This window comes from Crinia signifera, chromosome 5 (assembly GCF_055691185.1).
Source record: "Crinia signifera chromosome 5, ASM5569118v1, whole genome shotgun sequence".
Classification (NCBI taxonomy): Eukaryota; Metazoa; Chordata; class Amphibia; order Anura; family Myobatrachidae; genus Crinia; species Crinia signifera.
In genome coordinates this window covers 71,288,131-71,309,155 of record NC_139221.1, presented here as the reverse complement: position 1 = coordinate 71,309,155, position 21,025 = coordinate 71,288,131, and the positions used below count along the sequence as shown (strand labels likewise).

The window sequence follows — 21,025 nt, the reverse complement described above, 5'->3', positions numbered from 1 at the left end:
GACTGAACTGTGAGAGCTGGAGAAATCATTCCAGCCAACCATGGAATGATTTCTCACTCCCTGCAAATTGATGATTATGTTTTTTTTTGGGGGGGGGGGGGCGTCTGGCACGCCGGTCGGCGTCTGATGGACTCACAAGGCTGTGAATTTGGCAGCCTTGCGAGTCAATCAGAATACGGTCCATAGTGCGGAGCTGCCTTCCCTTCCTTGCTCATCAGGGGTTGCTGTATCAAGCAGTGAAGTGGACCAGTGTGCAGTACTACACCAGGTGGAGGGCTACATGCTGTATACCCCTGTTGTACAGCGAATAGCCTAATGCCAGTCTCTTGCTGTAATTGACACTGGAATATGAGAGAATTGAGCCAGTAGCTTCTGTACTTATATTTGCATGTAGGATGATAATCTAATTGCAGGAGTTACTTTTATGTCCTACAAGCATATCCAGCAGATTTGGACTATGAGATGGATGTTATGGATGAGTTTCTAGTCCATGTATTTCTTGCAGTGCCACTAGCAATAAGGAAACCTGCCTAGAAGTATAGTGTGTGTTATTCTAGGCTAGAATGCAGAGACACCTACTGGCCGGCCTCGGAGAGAGGGATACAGAACCAGCCAATGTTCTGGTATGTATTTTGTGGTAATGTGATTTTCTTCATGATCGTGTTCCTGGTATAAGGGTATGTTTGCATTTTACATCTGATTGATGTGAACCCTGCAGGAGGTTTTCACATTTTCAGCACCATTCTTGCATGTCTTAATTTGCAATCTTAATCCAGATACAGTATATTGAGGCAGATTTAATGAATCACTGGTGCTTCCAGTTAGTATCATTACATCACACGGTGCCCTTCATTAGTCTCATGAGTGTTCTCCTTAGAGGTGCATTGCAGGGAGAGTGATGATCACTGGTTATTATCATGCTGTCCGTGCCAGAATAGCACACTGCTCTTTGACCTTCTGTTTCTCAGCTTTGCTCTCTGTTACTTTACAGCCAGTGCTACTAGGTACTGTATACAGGACTCTGTATTCCATATGCCTGTGTTTCAGCTGAACCAGTGACTGATCAAAAATGTATTTACACAGCTTTGGATGGCTGGAATCAAAAAGTCTATTGAATATGGTTCTAGTGGAGTTAAATCTAATTTAACTGGTGTGTCACAAATACAAATATATAAATATCATGAACGTGCAGTTTCTAAAGATTATTTTGTCCAATTCTAATAGCCTGCACACAATGGGGTGTATTCAATGCCGCGGCCAGCAAGGGGGTTAAACAGCGAGGATTGCAGAAAACCAGCGATCCTCGCTGTTTAACCCCCGCGCCGGCCACTCGCTCTATTCAATGTTCTGGGGGAAATCCTCGCCGCCGCAGGACGGCGATAATTCCCCAAAACAGCGAGATCCGCGGCTAATGCAGGAAACTCGCTGTATTTAGCCGCGAGTCTCGCTGGTTCAGGATCCGCATACGCCGATTTCCCCTTGCTCAGAAAATAGAGCGAGGGGGAATTGGCGTATGAGGGGGGCTGCGTTGAATACTGTCAGGGTGAGTGGTGTCAGCGAGCAGGAAGCTCTGCTCGCTGTCACCACTCGCCCACAGCATTGAATACCTGCCTTTATATGAATTGTTGCAAGATCAGGTCAAAGCTCCATGCACACTACATGACCGCGGCGACCTAGTTAACCATATTGGCCGTGGGCAGCCAATATTGTCTGTACACCCTGAATGGTATCGGCCGCCTATACGTTCAGTGACATCCAGTGGTGCTGAGAAGAGGGGGGTTTTGTACCCGCTTTCTACTGCTGGAGGTCCCCGTGTTTCGCACCCCCCTTCCCTGTTGCAAGCAGCCGGGTAGTGTGAGAGAGATGACCGGCTGCACTGCCTATTTCCCCAGCTCAGCACACGCTACTCAGTGCTGTGCGCTGAGCTGGGGAGAGAGAGGCAGCTGCAGCCTGAGGTGGTGTGCAATGTCACCCGCACGTCCAAACATAGTTTTGTTGGGTTTTTCTTTCCCTTCCAAGAGGCGAGACCATGCTCCCTTTATTTTACCAGGGCCTGGCCAACCCCTAGTGATGTCACTGGGACCTTCTGAACATGCAGATCATTTGGCTATTGCCAAATAGACCTGCATGTTCAGTAGATACTGTATCACTCCTCATTAATGACATGCGGGAGCGAGCATTGTTAACGATATTGAGCATCCACACTAGGCAATATTGTGAACAATATCCTTCAGAAGCTTTTTTCTGAGCGATATTGTTAACAATATTGTCTAGTCTGTATGGGGTTAAATTTCAAATTTGACTTTTGTCAGGTTCCCGACCGCTAGATTCACAGCCATTTTCGACCCATTCCGACTGTAACTCAACAATCGGTATTCAATGTTCCGAGTGTCGGAACTGCTGCATTTTGTCAGACATGGGCGCTAAATTGTCAAAATCGGATGCAAATTTTCCAATTAGCCAGCAAAAATAGCGGCGCAGAATAACCCCCTCTGTCTTCAGAAATAAAAGGTAGCACTTAGCTTGCAGCTGGTTTTGTTTGATAGCACAAAATAAGCAAAGCATGAAAATAAATCCTAGCCTTCCCAACTCAAACATATACACCTTTCACAATGACCCTCCGGCCCTGACCCTGGAAATAAATTGTGTGAAACGGTTGAGATATTGTGCAACCTGGGTTATTTCATTAGTGTGAAAGGGGAGTTCCCAGGTTATGTTAAAAGGAGTTTGAGTTCAATTATGCATAAAACAGGATGAGTTAGCTGGGTCCACCCGATCACAACAAAGTCTACCAGGGAAGGGTCTGGGATTAACCTTGGTTGCAAACTTGAGACAAACATCCCGGATTGAGCCATTCACATTGGCACAGGGATCAGGTCCACCTGGCTTGCCCCATCAATTTCTCTGGTCTGAGAGTCTGTGTTAAAGGGCTAATATTATAGCTGGCATATAATGATGAAGTTATCAATAATTGGATGTAATATTCAGCAAGATACACATTAGTAAGGTTCTAGTAATGTCCAGAGAATGTAACCAATTTGTAGAGCTGGACTGTGTTTCATGTTATCGTACATGATGTAATTTCGTGCCCAGTACCCAGGTAGAAGCTGGCAAGCACTCTCTATTTAAGTGTTATAGTAAAGGCACAAGATGGTGTTGCTACTGGTGCAGGTAAAGGGACGAGGGATTCGAAAAATATAAAAGCTGCTAAAAAGAACCCAGGCACCTCCTATTATCCAAAACTAGTGCAATTGCACTGACCTCTTGACCAGGTCTTGGCGCTGGAGGTTCAAAGAAAATCCAAAAGTTTTTAAAACCAATATAAAAACTACAAGAAGCGTATTCTTTATTTAAAGTGTCAACTGAAAAAAAAATTTTTTTTGTAGTCGTAGACTCATTTATGTAGATTTACCTATATGTAAATGTGTATGACTGGGAAAACAAATGCAGAAATAGACTATTACCACAATACAGCAGTCAGGTTGACAGGTGTTGCTGGATTTCCCGTACAACCCTTGTGTGTATAACCCCAGATCTTTGTCACGCTGATCTGTAATTTTATAGTAAGACCAGAAATGAGTTTAGCAAGTTTCAGAAAATACTGTGGTCTGGTCACCTAAATCTCGTAAATGAAAAAAGTGAGAATAGAGAGGCCGGGGTAATTACTTAAGGTACCACCAGCTGTTGTACAGGACCGCCATTGCAGATTAGCTCTAATAATGACTCAGATTGATGTGATGAAACTGAACACCTCTCCCCACAGTGTTTAGTAGAATGAAATAAACTGGTTCACCTTTTTATATCATTTCCTCCTTTAATGCACCACCTGAAGCGCAATCTGTCCCATTGTCTAATTAGCACCTGACCCATTTATATATATTTATACCCAGTTTAAGGTTCCTTCTTTAAGTGCACGTCATTAGAACAAAACCTCTAATTAATTTACAGATAACCCATTACAATTGTAGAAAAGCGGATATTGTATACTTTTTATTATTTTAATTTAATTTTATAACTCACTGTATTTCTAATATTTTCCAACTAATTAAACACATTGGAAAATAATTTCTGTCTGCTTGTTAGACAATTAACACTTTTATTTTCGGGCATATTTATGAAGCCAGAATCATGTTGAGCTGTCTGCTTCTACGTGATAAAGCCAACTTATTATTATAGAGGCTGTTTTACAAAGAGTGAAAAGTATATTCAAGTTATCTCCCATATTCAGTTACGTAATGCAGTCGCCACAATTATTAATTTCCAATTTATCAGACTACTAAAAGCCATAGCCTTACTTACAGGGCTAACTTTTAATGTAGACACACTGGAAAGCTGACCAGGGCCCTATATTTCTAGGGCCCTTTGAGCAGGGGCAGGCTGAGCTGGAGGGGAATCTGCTCCCTTGAGCTGGTGCCTCCAGAGTGTTTGGGGAGGTAGGTAGCGTATGCTGCCCAAATGCTTTCATTGTGAATTACACACAGTCAGAGCAGCCAGCCAGCATTCTCTACATCACAGGTTCTCAAAGTCAGTCTGTAGCCCAGTGTTTTTCAACCAGTGTGCCGCGGCACACTAGTGTGCCGCGGCAAGCCCTCAGGTGTGCCGCGCTACAGTGGGTCACGGCGACTCACCAGGGTCCTCCTCCCTCCTCGGCGCTCGTCAAATCAGACAGCGTCCTCCGTCCTCGGCGCTGTTTGTGTGACCTCTGTAGATGACGCCGGGACGTGCCTGTGCGCATTAGGTCATCCGACCTAGGTGCGTCCCGGTGCATGCGCAGAACGCCGCCACGCCACCGGAGCCATCGCGTGAAGTGCGCTCTTCGTGCACTGTATAATTCTCCTGGAGGTAGGGTCATTATTTTGGATGTTACATGTACATCCAACGGGCGCTGATGCTGTGCAATAATAAAGGACTGGCAGGTGTGTGTAATAACTAAGGGGGGCAGGTGTGTGTAATTATTACACACACCTGCCCCCCCCCTTATTTATTACACACACCTGCCCCCCCTTAGTTATTACACACACCTGCCCCCCCTTAGTTATCACACACACCTGCCCCCCTTAGTTATTACACACACCTGCCCCCCCCTTAGTTATTACACACAGCTGCCCCCCTTAGTTATTACACTGTAATAACTAAGGGGAGGGGCAGGTGTGTGTAATAATTATGCATACCTGCCCCCCTTTAGTTATTTGATTAAAAACTGTTGGTGTGCCTTGGCAATTTTAAAGTCTGGTCCGGTGTGCCGCAACCTGAAAAAGGTTAAAAATCACTGCTGTAGCCTGTAGGCTTCTTTGGATTTGTAGATCCTTATACTCCTTTATACATATGTGATATATATTGTACTGTATTTGCTATTTTGTATTGTCTTGAAGCTTTGACTAAATAAAAAAGTAAAAAAATATATATATTATTATTATATCTAAACATATTAAAACATACAAAGTACACTCAGACACAGTAGATAAAACTGGAAATAAGAACAAGCTAATGTTAAGTATAAGTCCTACTAACTACTTATAATTACACATATCTGAATAGAAATACAAAATGAAGAATGCAAAAGCATTTCCGAGTCACATACACATATATACACACACACACACACACACACACACACTCACACACAAAGAGATATGCATTAGCAATGGGCAGAGTTATATTAAAGCCTTGGGGGACTTGGGGCACTTAAGAAAGGGACCCTAATGCCTTCTTCTGTGCAGTCTGTGCTGCTGATTCACATTCCATTGGAGAGCCGCCGTCAGTCCAGCACTGCTCTGTGGCACCAGCAGCTTTCTATTACTGCCAATGTGTGGGTGCTGGTGTAGTCCGCTGCGATGCACATCAGAAATAAAGATCTGATCCACGTTGGTGATGGAAGGCCCTCTCAGCAATCCCTGGCAATCCCCATTTAAGCACGCCGGCTGATCAGAGCACCAGGAGGGAGAGCTGTTTGGCCAGGCATTCAAATGGTTGGACTGGCTTATCTGGTCATCATACCTTCTGGCACTTGACAGAATTTCCAGATTGTCAGTCCAGGCCATGTGCCTATACCGTACAAATCTATTATGTTGTCTAGCTGCTTGAATATTTAAATACTTTTAAAATCCATTCAAACCAGAGGCGGAACTACCAGAAGGTGTAGTGCAACGGGGCCCCAGAGAAATCAGGGGCCCGCTGCTGCCCCTGTCACCCACTGCCATGTGGCATATTGTAAACTTGGCTTGGGGTGGAAGAGGGGAGCCTTAGTTCGCCTTAGTTCTATTTTTTACCTTGGCTCACCACCTACAAGTTCCTCCACTGATTCAAACAACTGGTAACTTTATAAAGGGGTCTTGCAGAGTTGACAAACTGGCACCAGCTTCTGTAATGAAGTCTGTTTTCTTTAGATAATTATTGATGAAGTTCTGTTTCTTATATGAGCTTCTCCTCTGTATTGCATGTTGCTAGGGAAGGTTGGCAGTGAAGTCATGAAGGTGCCTATTACTGCATGTTATGTATAATGTAGCTAGAAAATGTAATATGACATCCCGTAAACTGTAATATTTTCTGAAGACCGATAAACCGGTAAGCAACCATACGTCTTTCATGAGCTAAACATAAAGAGGCACATTCTGCATGATGGAACTGCAGGAATGGCTTGCACAATGGGCAGTCTGAACTATCAATAGTACTGTGGAGCAGTCTGATTGAAATAACAAGGACATGGCACATGCAATATGGAGAAGTAATGGCAAGAAGTACATTTGCTCTGAGTTTATTGGGAACATTTCCCATCTGACTGACTGTTTGTTTTTCCACAGTGCATCTGGTAGATATATGGAACATCATAGAAGCACTTCGGGAAAATTCATTAAACAACCTGGACCCCAATGTAGAACTGAATGTGGCGCGCCTGGAAGCTGTATTATCAACAATATTTTACCAGCTGAATAAACGGATGCCATCTACTCACCAAATCAATGTGGAACAGTCCATCAGCCTGATGCTAAATTTCCTATTGGCTGCTTATGACCCGTAAGTGTCTTCCAAGCTAATGTACAGTAAACAAAGTTTAAATAATGTGTATGAAGTATATAATAGAAATGAATGCATGTTGAATTCTGATACTGTGGTACTCTCTGGGTGCATAGTGGTGTAACTTGTAATACTAGAATAGTACATTATTTAAAAAGTCACAGTAACCCTGCAGCTTATGCTGGAGATATTGTGGCGAGGAAGGTACATTCCTACACACTTGGAACCAAATGTGGGAAATGTTGTCTAGGATACTAGGTCTACGTCTGTCGAGTGATGCCTCTCTAGGGCTACTTTGTGCCCCAGTGCATTCTCTTAAGGGGGTATTCAATCACTCGCAGCCATCTCCCGACGGGGGAGATTGCTGCGGGGCCCTATTTAATGCTGTCTTCCACCGACAGCATTGAACAGGGTATCTCGGCAGAACGAGACCAACTTCACAAGCAGTCGGGCTTGTTCTGCCAAGAATGGCCGGGAAGTAACGAGCTTCCGGCTGCAGCTCGCCTCTTCCTGGCCGCAGCTCGCGGCCACGCCCCTTTCTCGTCCCGCTGCAGGCGGGACATTGAATCCCGCCAGATAGAGAACGGACAGGGTCGCTGCTGTCGGGCCAGCAACTTCAATGAATGCCCTGCATGGTAGTGTCCGTTTTGTGGCCTCTATGGAATACCTGCAAACCTGCAAAATATCACCATTAATTCTTTTTACAAAATATGGTCTCCCTGGCACCTTTATCAATCTTCCCCTCTCCCTGGCCTTTGCTAGTGTTCCCTTATTTATTTTCCTTATTCTTGAATAGGATAGTGTGACTTAGGGACCTTTAGCTGGGTCTTTGTTTTTGTTTTGTTATTATTAACGGTTTTCTGCACCATGTGATTATTGTCTTTGTACAGTTATGACTTAAAAAGTCATAATAACATGCGTAAAGCTGCCCATACACGGTCCGTTTAACGGATCCGTTTGGGACTTATATAGTACACATTGCATAGCATTGCATGCCTTGTGCATGCAGTGTGCATGCAATGCGATACGATGTGATTAACCAGCTAGTACAAAAAGTATGTGCAGCACATACTTTTTGTACCATACGATGAGATGCGCGGGAGCGCGCAACTCATAGTACAGAACGGACGGTCCGGGAACGGACCGTCTATAGGCAGCTTAACACGATTACTTGAAGAGTTTCTTGTTTATTTCTTGGGTCATTTGCAATTCATACCTATGAATTACTTAAATATGTGTCCTCATACATGCAGTCTCTTTGCACATTAAGCAGGCCTTCTAATAAATGACCCCATTCCCTGCTGTAACACTGAACATTTTTTTTGTGCATTTATTTATTCGCAAAACAATGCAAACAGTAATCATTTTAATCAATAAAATCTACCAATGTAATGTGACATGCATTTATTCTGTCTGACCCTGGCTCTGTCTTCATACAAAATGCTACTCTATGGTGTTATCCCATAAAATACTGCTTTGTATGCAGTTAGAGCGGCAGACACGCACAGAATATCATTTTAATCAGCAAAGTCTGCTGGTGCATCCTATTCCATCAGAATAGACAAACAAATGCAATTGGAGTTTCCTCCCCGTCTGGGGACTTTATCAAGGTCCCCAGACGGGGAGAAAACGCGTCAGTGGTGGAGCCGGCATCGAATACCCGCTGTACAGCTAAACAGAAGGAGGGATCCAGACACTTGGAGAACAGGACGGCGCAACAGAGGAGGGAAGGAGAACCGGTATCCTGACTCCAAAGAAATTGATTAACACGCTCATTTGAACTGTGCGCCCACAGTTCCCTTGGATCTGGTAATTACCCCCCCCCCCCTTTAATATATGCTGACAAAGGAGGAACATTTTTATGTATAATTTTTAAATGTGATGTCTCTTATGTAATAAATTTTTGTTGCATGTGGTACTACACCATGAGAGATTCTGTTTGTATTCCCTACATGTGGAGTATGTGCTGACAGAGATTCAGCGGAAGATACACGCTACAAAGCGCCGGATATGTCTATAACTCCAATTGCATTTGTTTGTCTATTCTGGTGGAGGTTTCTAAGGAGAGCCTTTTTTTCGGAAGTTGTGGACTATTCTGGTCGCTATTTGCGCACATTTACATTCTGTATAATACACACATCCTATTCCATACCTGCCATCTCTACCTCATTATCAGGGAGAGTCCCTAAAATACTGTAGCAGCAATCTCCCTGACCCCCTAAAGAGTGTACAAATCTCACAATTGCACCTTACACTTCTGTAGATATTCATGGGAGGTGGGGGAATCCAAGATATCTGTATAATGGTATCGTTGTGCCATTTCCCTGCATTGATTATAATGTGATGTGATCCCTATGGCTACATGCATTTTTAAATAAGGTTTTTCACTGCCACTTATATGGAAGCATTTGTAAAACACAACACACAAGCCCTGAAAATTATCAGTGTCTTTTCATCATCGGGTAAATCTTACTGACTGCTTTGGGGCTCATTTACATTTGGCTTTGTCATTTTATCACATGTCATTTTATCACATGTCTCTGAATGTAGCGGTAGACGCCCACACTTACAGGTGATACATTATATCCCTGAAATGTATCTTCAAAAGTAGGCAAATATTATGGTGCAATTTACATAGCGATGCAAAAACGGATAATAATTTTAAGCAAAAAAAGACACCATTGCTGCAAGGTAGTTTCACAGGATCTGTCTGGCACCTCCCTCTGCGTGCGATGAGGACACATCTGCAGCAGATGTAAATACATGCTGATAGTGCTACTGATATGTCCACATTAACCTATCCCCAAATGAAGCCAAATAGTCTCGTTTGGTGCATCATGGACTCTATGCAAAAGTACAATGCATGGTTACCCTGGCATTTCATGTAATTTCTATGTGGGACTTAGACAACAATGTTTCTGATAAGTGACCCATGCCAAGCATCTGTATTTTTAACCTGCGGCTATACCAATTCTTTGGATCAAAAATATGAATCCTAAGTACGTAGGATACTATGGAGCAGATGTATAAATCCAGGTGAACAGATAGTAGAAGCAAATAACGCCCCAGCCAATCAGATATGTTTGAAAAATGACAGTTAGGAGTTGATTGGTGCATTATCACCTTCCACTTTATCTCCACTATGTCTTCACCTGGCTTAATACAACTGTCTCCTTTTTGTTATAAAATTCAAATAATAAATGTTGTGTAAAAAAGATTGTATTTTTCTTTCATCCCTCCTGGTGACAGCTCAACCATGGGATGTAGGAGGGTCCAGGCACCTATGCTAAAGCTTTGAGAGGCAGGCTCCTCCCATCTTGCATCCCAGCTCAGTTCGTGTTAGGTGCCCACCGTAGTGGGTGCTATGCTGAAAGGCTGCTGCTGCCAGGAGATAGATTAAGTGGGTGTTTGTTTGTTTTTTTATCAACTTTTCATCTTAGTTAGAGCAGGCACAGTGTGAGGCTTCCAGGGGAAGTTTCCTTACACTGACAGCGCAGCAGGGGCTGACAGAAGCGCGTCCTGTCAGCTCCCTGTGTGCTGAGAGATCCTGTCGCGTCTCTCAGCACAGCGCTCAAACCTCCTTAAAAGGATTTTCCTGGGCCCTGGGGGAACCCCGGAGCTGGCTTCCTGCATAGCTGGTGATCTTGGGCGACGGGCAACTTGCGATGGCGGGCGCCATCTTGGAAGGGTTGAGGCTGAACTCTGTGGAGATCGCAGCCTGTTACAGGAGCTCAGTGTGCTGGGTGATTCCATGTGGTCCCCATTCAAGGGGAGACACAGGAAACAGAAGAAGCATTCTATAGGAGCTGCTTACAGTGGGAAAAAAGGTGCCAAATAGCGTCAGTCCCCGCTCTAGCAGTGACTTTGGTCTCTTCCTGCACTCAGATCTGGCGCCCTTTCATCCCACACTGTGAGGAGAGTATTTACCATGGACAGAGTGACAAACTTTCTTCTGAGGCGACGCCATCCCCAGTGACCACAGAGGGTCATACAGCAGACAGATAAGTACACTGAGATATATTGGCTTGGTACAAAACGCCTGACTTAGTGCACTGTGTTTTAATCATGACAGAAAGGTGTAATGCTGCTGTGTTGGGGGAGAGTGTGTCAGCCATGCTAATTAACTGTGAATTTTGTGGGCTTAAATTAACCCCTGAACAGATGGACCATGGTGACAAATGCCCTTTATGCGAGTCTGTGCCCAGCGGAGCGCAAGCCCAGAGGACTAAGCAACCAGAACCTGCATGGGCAGCTGCTCTGGGAAAGTCTGTGTCTGCTTTAGTACAAGCTTTAAACAGACAGAGAGATGATTTGGTGAGATCTCCCTGCTTTAAAAGCAGTCTTTGAAGGTGTTGGGTTTACCCTGAGCCCTATTATTGCTTCGGCCTGCGTCTCCAAGGCCATGATAGCATGGGCAAATAACCTGTGTGCTTTGTTACAGCGGGATTCAGAAGCTTTTGCCTTGGCTGAAAAGCTGAAAACGGTGGCAGAATATACTTGTGAGGCTGCTGAAAAAGGAGTCAATATGGCCTCTAAGGTGTCTGCCACTTCAGTAACTGTCAGAAGGGCCTTGTGGCTCAAGGCATGGGACACTGACAATGAATCCAAGAAGTCTCTGGAGGCCTTGACCTTTAAAGGAGAGCTGCTTTTTGGTTCTGAATTAGAAGCACTCATTAAGCAGGCAACAGGAGGTAAGAGTACCTTTCTTCCTACACCGGCAACCAAACAGGGTTCATCCCGGTTTGCCGCCTTTCGTTCATCCTTTCATCCCTCCGTTAGATGGGGTATGTCCGCCAGAGGTCAGTCTGGTAGGAGGAAGATTTGTTGCTGTAAAGTGAAAAGCTCCAAAATTCCGTTTTGGTGCCTTTGCAAAAAAGCAGGCGTCCAAGGGTGAGGAGAAGTCCTCCGCATTACGGGCTGGAGGCTCCCCGGTCTAGAACCAGAGTGGGTGGGTCGCCTCTTGCAGTACCGGCACGCTTGGGCTCTATCTGGCCAGGATCCCTGGGTTCTCAATGTGATATCACAGGGATACAGGATCAACCTGAGGGGCGTTCCTCCAAGGAGGTTCCTTCCTACACCTTTGCCCAGGGAGGCACGCTTCAGCAAGGCTCTTTTGGGAGCGGCAAGGTCTCTCCTGGACAAGGGCGTGGTGGTACCAGTACCGCAGGAAGAAAAGAAGGGGTTTTACTCCATTCTTTTCTTGGTGCCCAAACCGGACAATTCTTTCAGACCAATTCTGAACTTGAAGTCTCTGAACCTCCACTTATGGGTCGATCATTTCAGAATGGAATCCTTGAGAACAGTTCTTCTGTGCCTGGAGCCGTGAGAATACCTAGCGTCTATAGACATTCAAGGCGCCTATTTGCACACACCTATCTGCGAAGAACATCAGTCTTTGCTGCGTTTCACGATAGGTGATTTACATCTGCAATTTTGAGCTCTTCCTTTGGACTGGCAACAGCTCTGAGGGTGTTCATGAAAATTATGGCAGTTATGGCAGCAGCTCTCAGACTCTGGGGTATTGTAATAATCCCATATTTGGATGACCTATTGTTCAAAATGGAAACAGCAGAGACGCTGCACGAAAATCTGTCTACAGTGACTTGGTTTTTGCAGAGCCATGGGTGGATTTTAAATCTTCCAAAGTCCCAGCTGTGTCCTACCCAGAGACTTCAGTTCTTGGGAGTTATCCTGGATACACATCTTTATCGTGTTTTTCTACCGGAATCGAAGGCAAGGGACATTTGTCAGTAAGTCCAGAACATTCTGCAGTTGCCCGGTCCTTCTGTATGGCAGTGTCTGAAGTTATTGGGCAAGATGGTGGCGACCTTTGAGACCCTTCAGTATGCCAGATTCCACTCAAGGCAGTTCCAATGGAATATCCTTGTGTGTTGGTCAGGGAATCCCAAGACCATGAAAACAGAGAGGGTTCTTTTAACTCCGGAAACAGAGGTGGAGTCTCTCCAGTGGGGCTGTTCTCTTCAGTCATGGTATTGGCTGGTGGTAACCACCGACGCCAGTCTCAGGGGCTGAGGGGCAATAGCTCTGAAGTTGAGATTACAGGGCCTTTGGTCCAGTGCAGAGTTAGGGGCCTTGTCTTGTAGACTCCCATTTTTGGTATTCCATGATGATAGGGCTGTGCTGAGAACAGTCCCTAAGTTATTACCTAAGGTGGTTTCCTCCTTTCATTTTAACCAGGAAATTGTTCTTCCGGTGTTTAGGCCTCCTGAGGAGGTCAGGAACAGGGACAGATTGAAGAATTTGGATGATGTTCGCGCTTTGCGCATTTTTTGTGGACAGAGTGAAGGAGTGTCATAAAACTGATTTACTTCTGGTTTTATATGATGTACACAAAAGAGGCTGGCCAGCTTCTAAGCAGACCATTGCTCGTTAGTTAAGGTCGGTTATTGCATTTGCCTATACAAAAGTTAGTAGACCAGTGCCTTCCAGAATTAATGCTTATACCACCAGGTCAGTTGCATCCTTTTGGGCTGTGTGCCACAGGGCTACGGCGGAGCAAGTGTACAGGACTGCGACTTGGTCCTCTGTTCACACATTTGCAAAAATTTTACAGGTTCCATGAGTTTGCGTCAGAGGACACTTCATTTGGGCGAGCAGTGATGAGCACTTCGGACCTGAGCGTACCTTCCCAAGGGACCGGCTCTTAGATGTCTCATAGTTGAGCTGTGTCACCAGGAGGGATGAAAGAGAAAAGGGGATTGTTGTAAGAACTTACCGTTCAAATCCCTTTCTCTGAATCCATCCTGGTGGCACAGCGATCCCTCCCTTTATGCTCAGTAAGTAATGCCATTTCACATGTGGTCCTGTTCTAGTGGTTATAATTACTTGAATGTGCATACTAATATGTTCAGGCATTGTACTGAGTTAATGTATCCTAGTGTGCTCTGGAAGTTGAACTGAGGAAGCTGGGATGCAAGATGGGAGGAGCCTGCCTCTCAAAGCTTTAGCATAGGTGCCTGGCTCCTGGCGGACCCTCCTACATCCCATGGTTTAGCTGTGTCACCAGGATGGATTCAGAGAAAGGGATTCAAACGGTAAGTTCTTAGAAAAATCTCCTTTTCATATATAAGTTAAACATTACAGGTCATTCTGATATATTAAGTTTGCTTGGCAATTTTCACACCTATTTTGTCAAATTCACTTGCCAATCAAAAGGTTAATTTACATCAGGCATCTGGCACCGCGTGGCACAAAATTGCTAGATGTATGAGGACACATCTTTAGCTCAGTATTAATAATAATAATCTTTCTTAGAATTTGAATGGATCTGTCGGCTCTCTCATCTGTCCTACACACCAGTTATTATTTTATGCCATCAGTGTGTTGGTGACTCGGGATTAATCACGTTGTACATAGCACTTCAGTCCGATATGTATGGCTGTTTTTGTGTTTTTATAGCATGCTTTGTACCTCTCCTGTATCTTAAAGCAGATCGTTATGGAGAGTACAGACATAGCGATTTAGTGGCATTTTCTAAGCGATGTCACTAGATCACTTACGAAATGTCCCTACATCGCTCCGTGTGTAGGGGCCGGTTTTGGTATAGAAGATCTACACTGTCTAGGTCGACAATCACTAGGCCCCTCGCGACCCTAACGCCCGGCGATTAATAGCCAGCATGCTGGATAAATCTATAATCGCTGGTGTCAGGGCCAGTGTCACCAGAGAACACTGGCCCTGACAGAACGCTCAGCAGTGCTGTCTGTTGAGTGTTTAAGCGATCATCCGCACATCTCCCCAAGTGTGTTCCCCATAAGTGCTCTTATAACTTTGTTATCCTTTGTATCTCTAGCTGCAAGCATGTTCCCAAGGAGAGTGTCACCTGATCTGAGTCAGGGTTGTCTCTGTACACTCACGTTAGAAGAAGGATGAGTGTGTATTGTGCATAAGTGAGCAGGCCTCACTGCCCACTACATCAATTCATATGCATAGTTTCCTACTTTCTGGCTGCCCTTTTCCGGGAGAGGGCAGGCAGTTCAGTGAGGCAGGGTGTAGCGGGAGGCTGCCCTGATTGCAAGAGGCTTGCCTACCTTTCCGGGGGGCTGGGAGGTCTACCCGATTTCCGGGACCCTCGCAGCAATTCCTTGGCAATGATGTTCTTATGTGACTGACACGAGGCTTTACTTACGAGACTTTAGTTGAATTAATTAATGTAAAAAATATTTTTTTACACTGGTTGTCATGGTGGATTGAGGGCTGACAGCTGCGGAATATTGTCAGTTGGAAAACCTACAATTTCTTTCTTCAAGCTCTGCTGCCCTTTGTGTTCTGTGTACAAGATCAGAGGAAACCCTGCATGCAATGAGATTGAATGGACTATGCAAGTGTTGTGTGTACATCCTGTATAATGGATTGCAGCAAGTTTTATAATTATCATTTATGTATAGGAGGCCGCAATATTACATTGCCACAGACAGCACAGCAAGGATGTATATAGCATTGTACAAAGATAAACAGGATCAAATGTCAAACTGCAAAGCAACTAAAGTAAAAATGACAGGACATTCAAGAGGAATGAATGCAAGATTAGCATGAATTTGTGCAGTATGTACATAACACATAGTAAGGTACAATGGCCCTTATTCAGATCCGATCGCAGTTCAAATATGTTCTCAAAATGGGCAAAACCATGTGCACTGCAGGTGGGGCAGATGTGCAATGTGCAAAAACAGTTACATTTGGGTGGGGCGTGTTGAAACGGAAATCTAATACCCCTTTCAGACAGAAAAAAAGACCTGGGAATTTCCCTGCTCTTTCCGTGTCGACCCGGGTTTTTCTTCTGTGTGAAAGGGTCAACACGGGTCTAAAGTTCCAGGACTTTGACCCAGGTATTTACCTGGGTTTTTCCCATGTCAGACACGTGTTTGCGGCTGTGTGAAAGGGTCCGACCCGTGTTTTTCTCCCGACTATTGAAAAATCATGCTGATTGGCTGTGATGCATGGCGCTGCACGATTAGATGATCTTTTCAGCTTCCCTGATTAGCTGAGCGGGCGTGGCAGTGGCGTGCAGCGCAGCACTAAATGGCCATGGCGCATTGGAAAGATGAGGAGATCCGTGAGCTGCTCAATGTCAGAGGGTAGGAAGAAATCAGCAAAACACACAGAGCACTCATGACCTCCAGGTTCTGCAACTTGTCAGCCATGTTTAATGCAATGCAGTGAGCAGACACCTCCCACTTTTCATGATCTCATCTTTGTGTGCCTTTAAAACTGTCCTTTTCTTATGACACATAGAGTTTTGCAGGAAAAATCCGGCTTCTGTGTGAAAGGGGTCGACATGGGAAATACCCGGGTTTTTGCTCCTGTGTGAAAGGGGGTCAGCTCCTTGCTGCCTAGTTGTACCCGGGTTTTTGTATCCAGGAAATACCTGGGTTTTTGGGATTTTTCTGTCTGAAAGGGGTATTAATTGCAGTGTAAAAATAATGCAGCCAGTATTTACCCTGCACAGAAACAAAATAATACCCCTTTCAGATAGAAAAGTCTGAAAATCCCGGCAAATACACGGCATTTCAAACCCCCCTTCACACAGAAGAAGAAATTACCGGGTTGAAAATTTCTACCCGGTAATTTGCTGAATAACACGGTTATTTCTTCTGTGTGAAAGGGTCAACACGGGTCATAAATCCCGTGTCCTCGACCCTGGTCAATTCCCGGGTCGGAGACACGGGATTTACGACACGGGTGTGCCCTTTCACACAGAAAAAGGACCCGTGTATTTAATGAAATTCCCGGGTGGAACTGCTTCACCCGGGTATTTCATTTTCTGTGTGAAAGGGGTATTACTCCCACAAATCTAGCTTTCTCTGCACATGTTACATCTGCCCCACCTGCAGTGCATATGGTTTTGTCCAGCTAAGAAGGAATTTGTACTGCTATCAGATCTGAATAAGGGCTAATGTCCTTCCAATCACTGTCAGGAACTGTGTTTATTATGTTAAAGCCCATAGCCATCCGGAGACAATTTGATTGTCAGGGTGATTCATTTTGGTGTAATTTCTATAGGAGCAAACCGAGCACCAATAATTATCGGTGGTCCTTCTTCACTAGGTAACAGACCCACTAACAGAGTGAGAATGTATAATTAAAGTGCAGAGTCTGGAACCTAAACCCTAGAGCAGCGGTTCCCAACCCTGGTCCTCAAGTACCCTCAACAGTGCATGTTTTGCAGGTCTCCACACAGAATCACAGGTGCTATAATTAGCTCCACCTGTGGATCTTTTCAAATGTGCCTGAATAATGAGTGCACCTGCCCAGTGACCTGGAAAACGTGCACTGTTGGGGGAACTTGAGGACCAGGGTTGGTAACCACTGCCCTAGAGGAAAAGGTGGTTACTCAGTATGTCTTCCCACCTGGGCATTCCCCCGGTACCCCTGTAATTTTGGCAGATTAAAATCACAATGACATATTGTTCCTTTCCTATCAGTTTTGTCTGCTGAAGGGCTTGCCCATCATTACGGGTCACTTATCTTCTCAGCAATTGCCCGCAGACTACAAGAAGGGCAGTGAATCTTTCTCTCCTCTGTATTACAACTAGATCTTTACCTAGTCCCCTGTTTGCTTCATGCCCTATACTGCTACTGACATGCCTCATTGTGAATTCATTGAAACCCGAACTAGTGTGACCACACATAAGCCCTGCTCCTTCTAAGCATGTATGTTGCCAATGGTAATGAGTATGTTCTATAGGCATTTATTTGCTACAAGCTCATTCCAATTTATTCAGTAATATTAGCTAACAAGCCTACATATATAAGGTTGCCTAATCCAGCTGACCTATTCCTGTTAGCCTCTGGCAACACAGTCCTCTCTGAGCCTTCAGGATTATTCTGTGCCCTATTCCCTCGGTACCCATTTAGTAAGAGAGAGCTTGTCAAATGAAATGTGTACAGTACTTCCACGTAAATGCTGTGCCTGGCTTAGCTGTGGCTCCATGGCCAATATCTCACAGTCACAAGCGGATTACAGATTGTTTTTCCTAGCAGTGTAATAAATGGTCTGTACTGGATTTCAGCACTACGGAGCATTTTCTCACACATAGTTGGCAAATCATTTTGCTATTTTCTGTGAATGTGGCATTTTCACCGTGGTATTCAATTTTACATTGATTTATACTCTACAGGGAAGGACACGGTAAGATCACAGTCTTCGCCGTCAAAATGGCTTTGGCAACGCTATGTGGAGGAAAAATCATGGACAAATTGAGATGTAAGTCTAAAAATAGATTTTTCTGGCTTAAAGGACACCGGCCATGAGCGACAGGGAGCTCACAGAAGACTCAAATTATGTGTCTTTGTTTGTCCTGCATTAAAAATGATATAGAGATGTATATCAGGCAGTTTTACTGCAGTTTGCCGACGGGATTACATCCTGCAGATTTAACATCTGATAACAAAATAGTAGACACCACATTTTACACTAGAACCTCAAGTCCCCATCACTCTGTTTATAAGTATGCCGATGTGTCCTCATACATCTAGACTCTACGCCATGCAGCAGGAGATGTGTGAGGTAACCTGTAGTTCCCGGTAAACTCGGCTAATGTCTGGCGGCTTTTTTTTGCAGGTATTGTATTGTCTTACTTGCACTTATGCATATAAGACGTTGATTAAAATGATATGCAGCATGCCTATATTCCCCCACACAGAATATAGGCGTGCTTGTTCGTTATATATGCATACCAATGCAAATAAGATGCATTTGTAAAGCTGCCTGAGTTGGACGGGGACGGGCAGATCACTTATGTGTCTTATGCACGTAGCAATGGATATATACATCACATTTTAAAGGTAAAAACTCACAAAAAAAAAGATGCTTGGCACTACTGAGTTATGCCGGGGTATAGCAGGACTACAAGGGCTGTTTAACATGCAAGGAGGCTAGATTTATGTGGACACATCTGTATGAATCCAGTTTTAATATGTGTCCACTTTAGAAACCACTTCCAAATGACCAAAAAAATGAGGTGGTTGTAATCGGCTATATACAGTAGCTCAGAGCTGTTGATAGAAGAAGCAATGGTACTCTTTACCTAGCACGGCGCCCACGATTTTGATTGTGGGCATCACAGGTAAAAAAATCGCGGCCATTGAATGCACTAAAAATCGGGTGCGACGCGACCGACGCGATGCCCGCGATTTCCCATAGGGAACAATGTTAAATTTCTCAATTGACCCGATTTTACTGTTCAATGCCTCAATTGACACGATTTTCCATAGGAAACAATGTTAAATGGCCCAAATACCCACCCTGAAGTGTGAAATGGCCCCCACAATTGGTAACGCCACCCCACGATCAACGTCAACCCGAAGCGTGGCGAGCGGCGGCGGTACGCGTCCTACGACCTTTTCATACCCCCACTATCCACGTCGGCGTGGAGTTGAGAATAGAATAGTGTGGCGAGCGTAGCGAGCCACCGAGCCCGAAGCGTGGCGAGCGGACGCGGATACCTTCACCGGTAAACGCGTCCCTTCGCGGGCTTCACAGGTATCCGCGTCCCCTCGCGGGGTTCACCACGCTTCGGGCTCGGTGGCTCGCTGCGCTCGCCACACTATTTTATTCTCAACTCCACGCCGACGTGGATAGTGGGGGTATGAAAAGGTCGTAGGACGCGTACCTCGCGGGCTCGCTGCGCTCGCCACGCTTCGGGTTCACGTTGATCGTGGGGTGGCGTTAACAATTGTGGGGGCCATTTCACACTTCAGGGTGGGTATTTGGCCTCTGTGGGCCATTTAACATTGTTTCCTATGGAAAAATCGTGTCAATTGAGGCATTGAACAGTAAAATCGGGTCAATTGAGAAATTTAACATTGTTCCCTATGGGAAATCGCGGGCATCGCGTCGGTCGCGTCGCACCCGATTTTTTAGTGCATTCAATGCCCGCGATGACCACGATGGGCGCCGTGCTAGGTAGAGAGTACCGAAGCAATTATTGTTTTATGTTGTGGGCACAATTTATGTAACCATAACATAATAAATGATTCCCCTGTCCTAAAAACACTATTTAACAATACTATCCTTTTTAACATTCCCTGTAATATGCTAGTAAAATAGTATTCCTAACACTAGATCAGTGGTTCCCAACCTTTTCTCTCTCCTGTACCCCTTGATTAGTGTTTTAATTAAGGAGTACCCTCTGCTCTCAATATGAAATATTCACAGTACTTACGAGTGGAGTGGAAGTGAGAGGTACAGATGTAGCCCCTGTCATCTTTGCTCGGTGCCCACACTACACTGAACTCCCAATCCTTCGGTGGCGGGGCAGAGGCATACTGCCTGTCTCCGCTTCAGGGAGACAGGCAGGGTTAGGGAGGGGTCGGGACGGCGATGGGAACCCGGGGGGAGCTCCATTTCCACGTGACGCGCTAGCCCCCTGGCAGGATGAGACCTGCTCCATCTGTATGTGTGTCTTTATGTGTGTGCTTATATTAAAGAGTAGTGGAGAAGTAGTGTGCGGTCAGGAATCGTCTCTCTTTGTGTCTGGCTGCATACTGTACTTTCTCCATGGTTCCCCTTAATGGCTGTAGCATTATTGCCACTGCTTCCTCCACCTGTGCCAGTGTGGGGCAGATGATCTCTGATGTCTGAGGGCAGCGCGGGTAGCTCCCAGTGGATTGCTGGTTGGGCAAGAAGTGGATGATGATGCAAACAGAACCGCTGTGGTCCACTTTCGGGAACTACTTCTTCCGCCATTACCAATATTATTTTCAAGTATGCCCAACTTGTCTGCAATGTACCCACAAGCGTACTATTACCCCAGGTTGGGAACCACTGCACTAGATAAAGATGTTACAGTATCTGATTCCTTATTCAGAACATACGGGTGGGGCCTATGACTTTTTTTAAAAGCAGCAGTCATTTATAATGCATGGTTTTGCCTTTTAAATGATTGCCGCTTTAAGAAACTGTCAGAGTTTGGCTGGCATCCCGCACCTCTGGTGAACACAGACCCTATTACATATGCCCCCTAATGAGTGAACTCTTCTTCAGAAA

The 21,025-nt window shown here is 45.0% G+C and overlaps 1 protein-coding gene across 7 annotated transcripts in view; it reads left to right on the top strand.

Moving 5' to 3' along the window:
* The window catches only part of DTNA (dystrobrevin alpha), a 236,085-nt gene that overhangs the window by 136,205 nt on the left and 78,855 nt on the right, over positions 1–21,025 (top strand). For all 7 annotated transcript variants that reach the window (XM_083187440.1, XM_083187439.1, XM_083187438.1 and 4 more), the window contains exons 4-5: positions 6,801–7,014; positions 18,156–18,241. In XM_083187440.1, the coding sequence (XP_083043566.1) occupies positions 6,801–7,014; positions 18,156–18,241 (300 nt within the window). The remainder of the gene's footprint in view (positions 1–6,800; positions 7,015–18,155; positions 18,242–21,025) is intronic.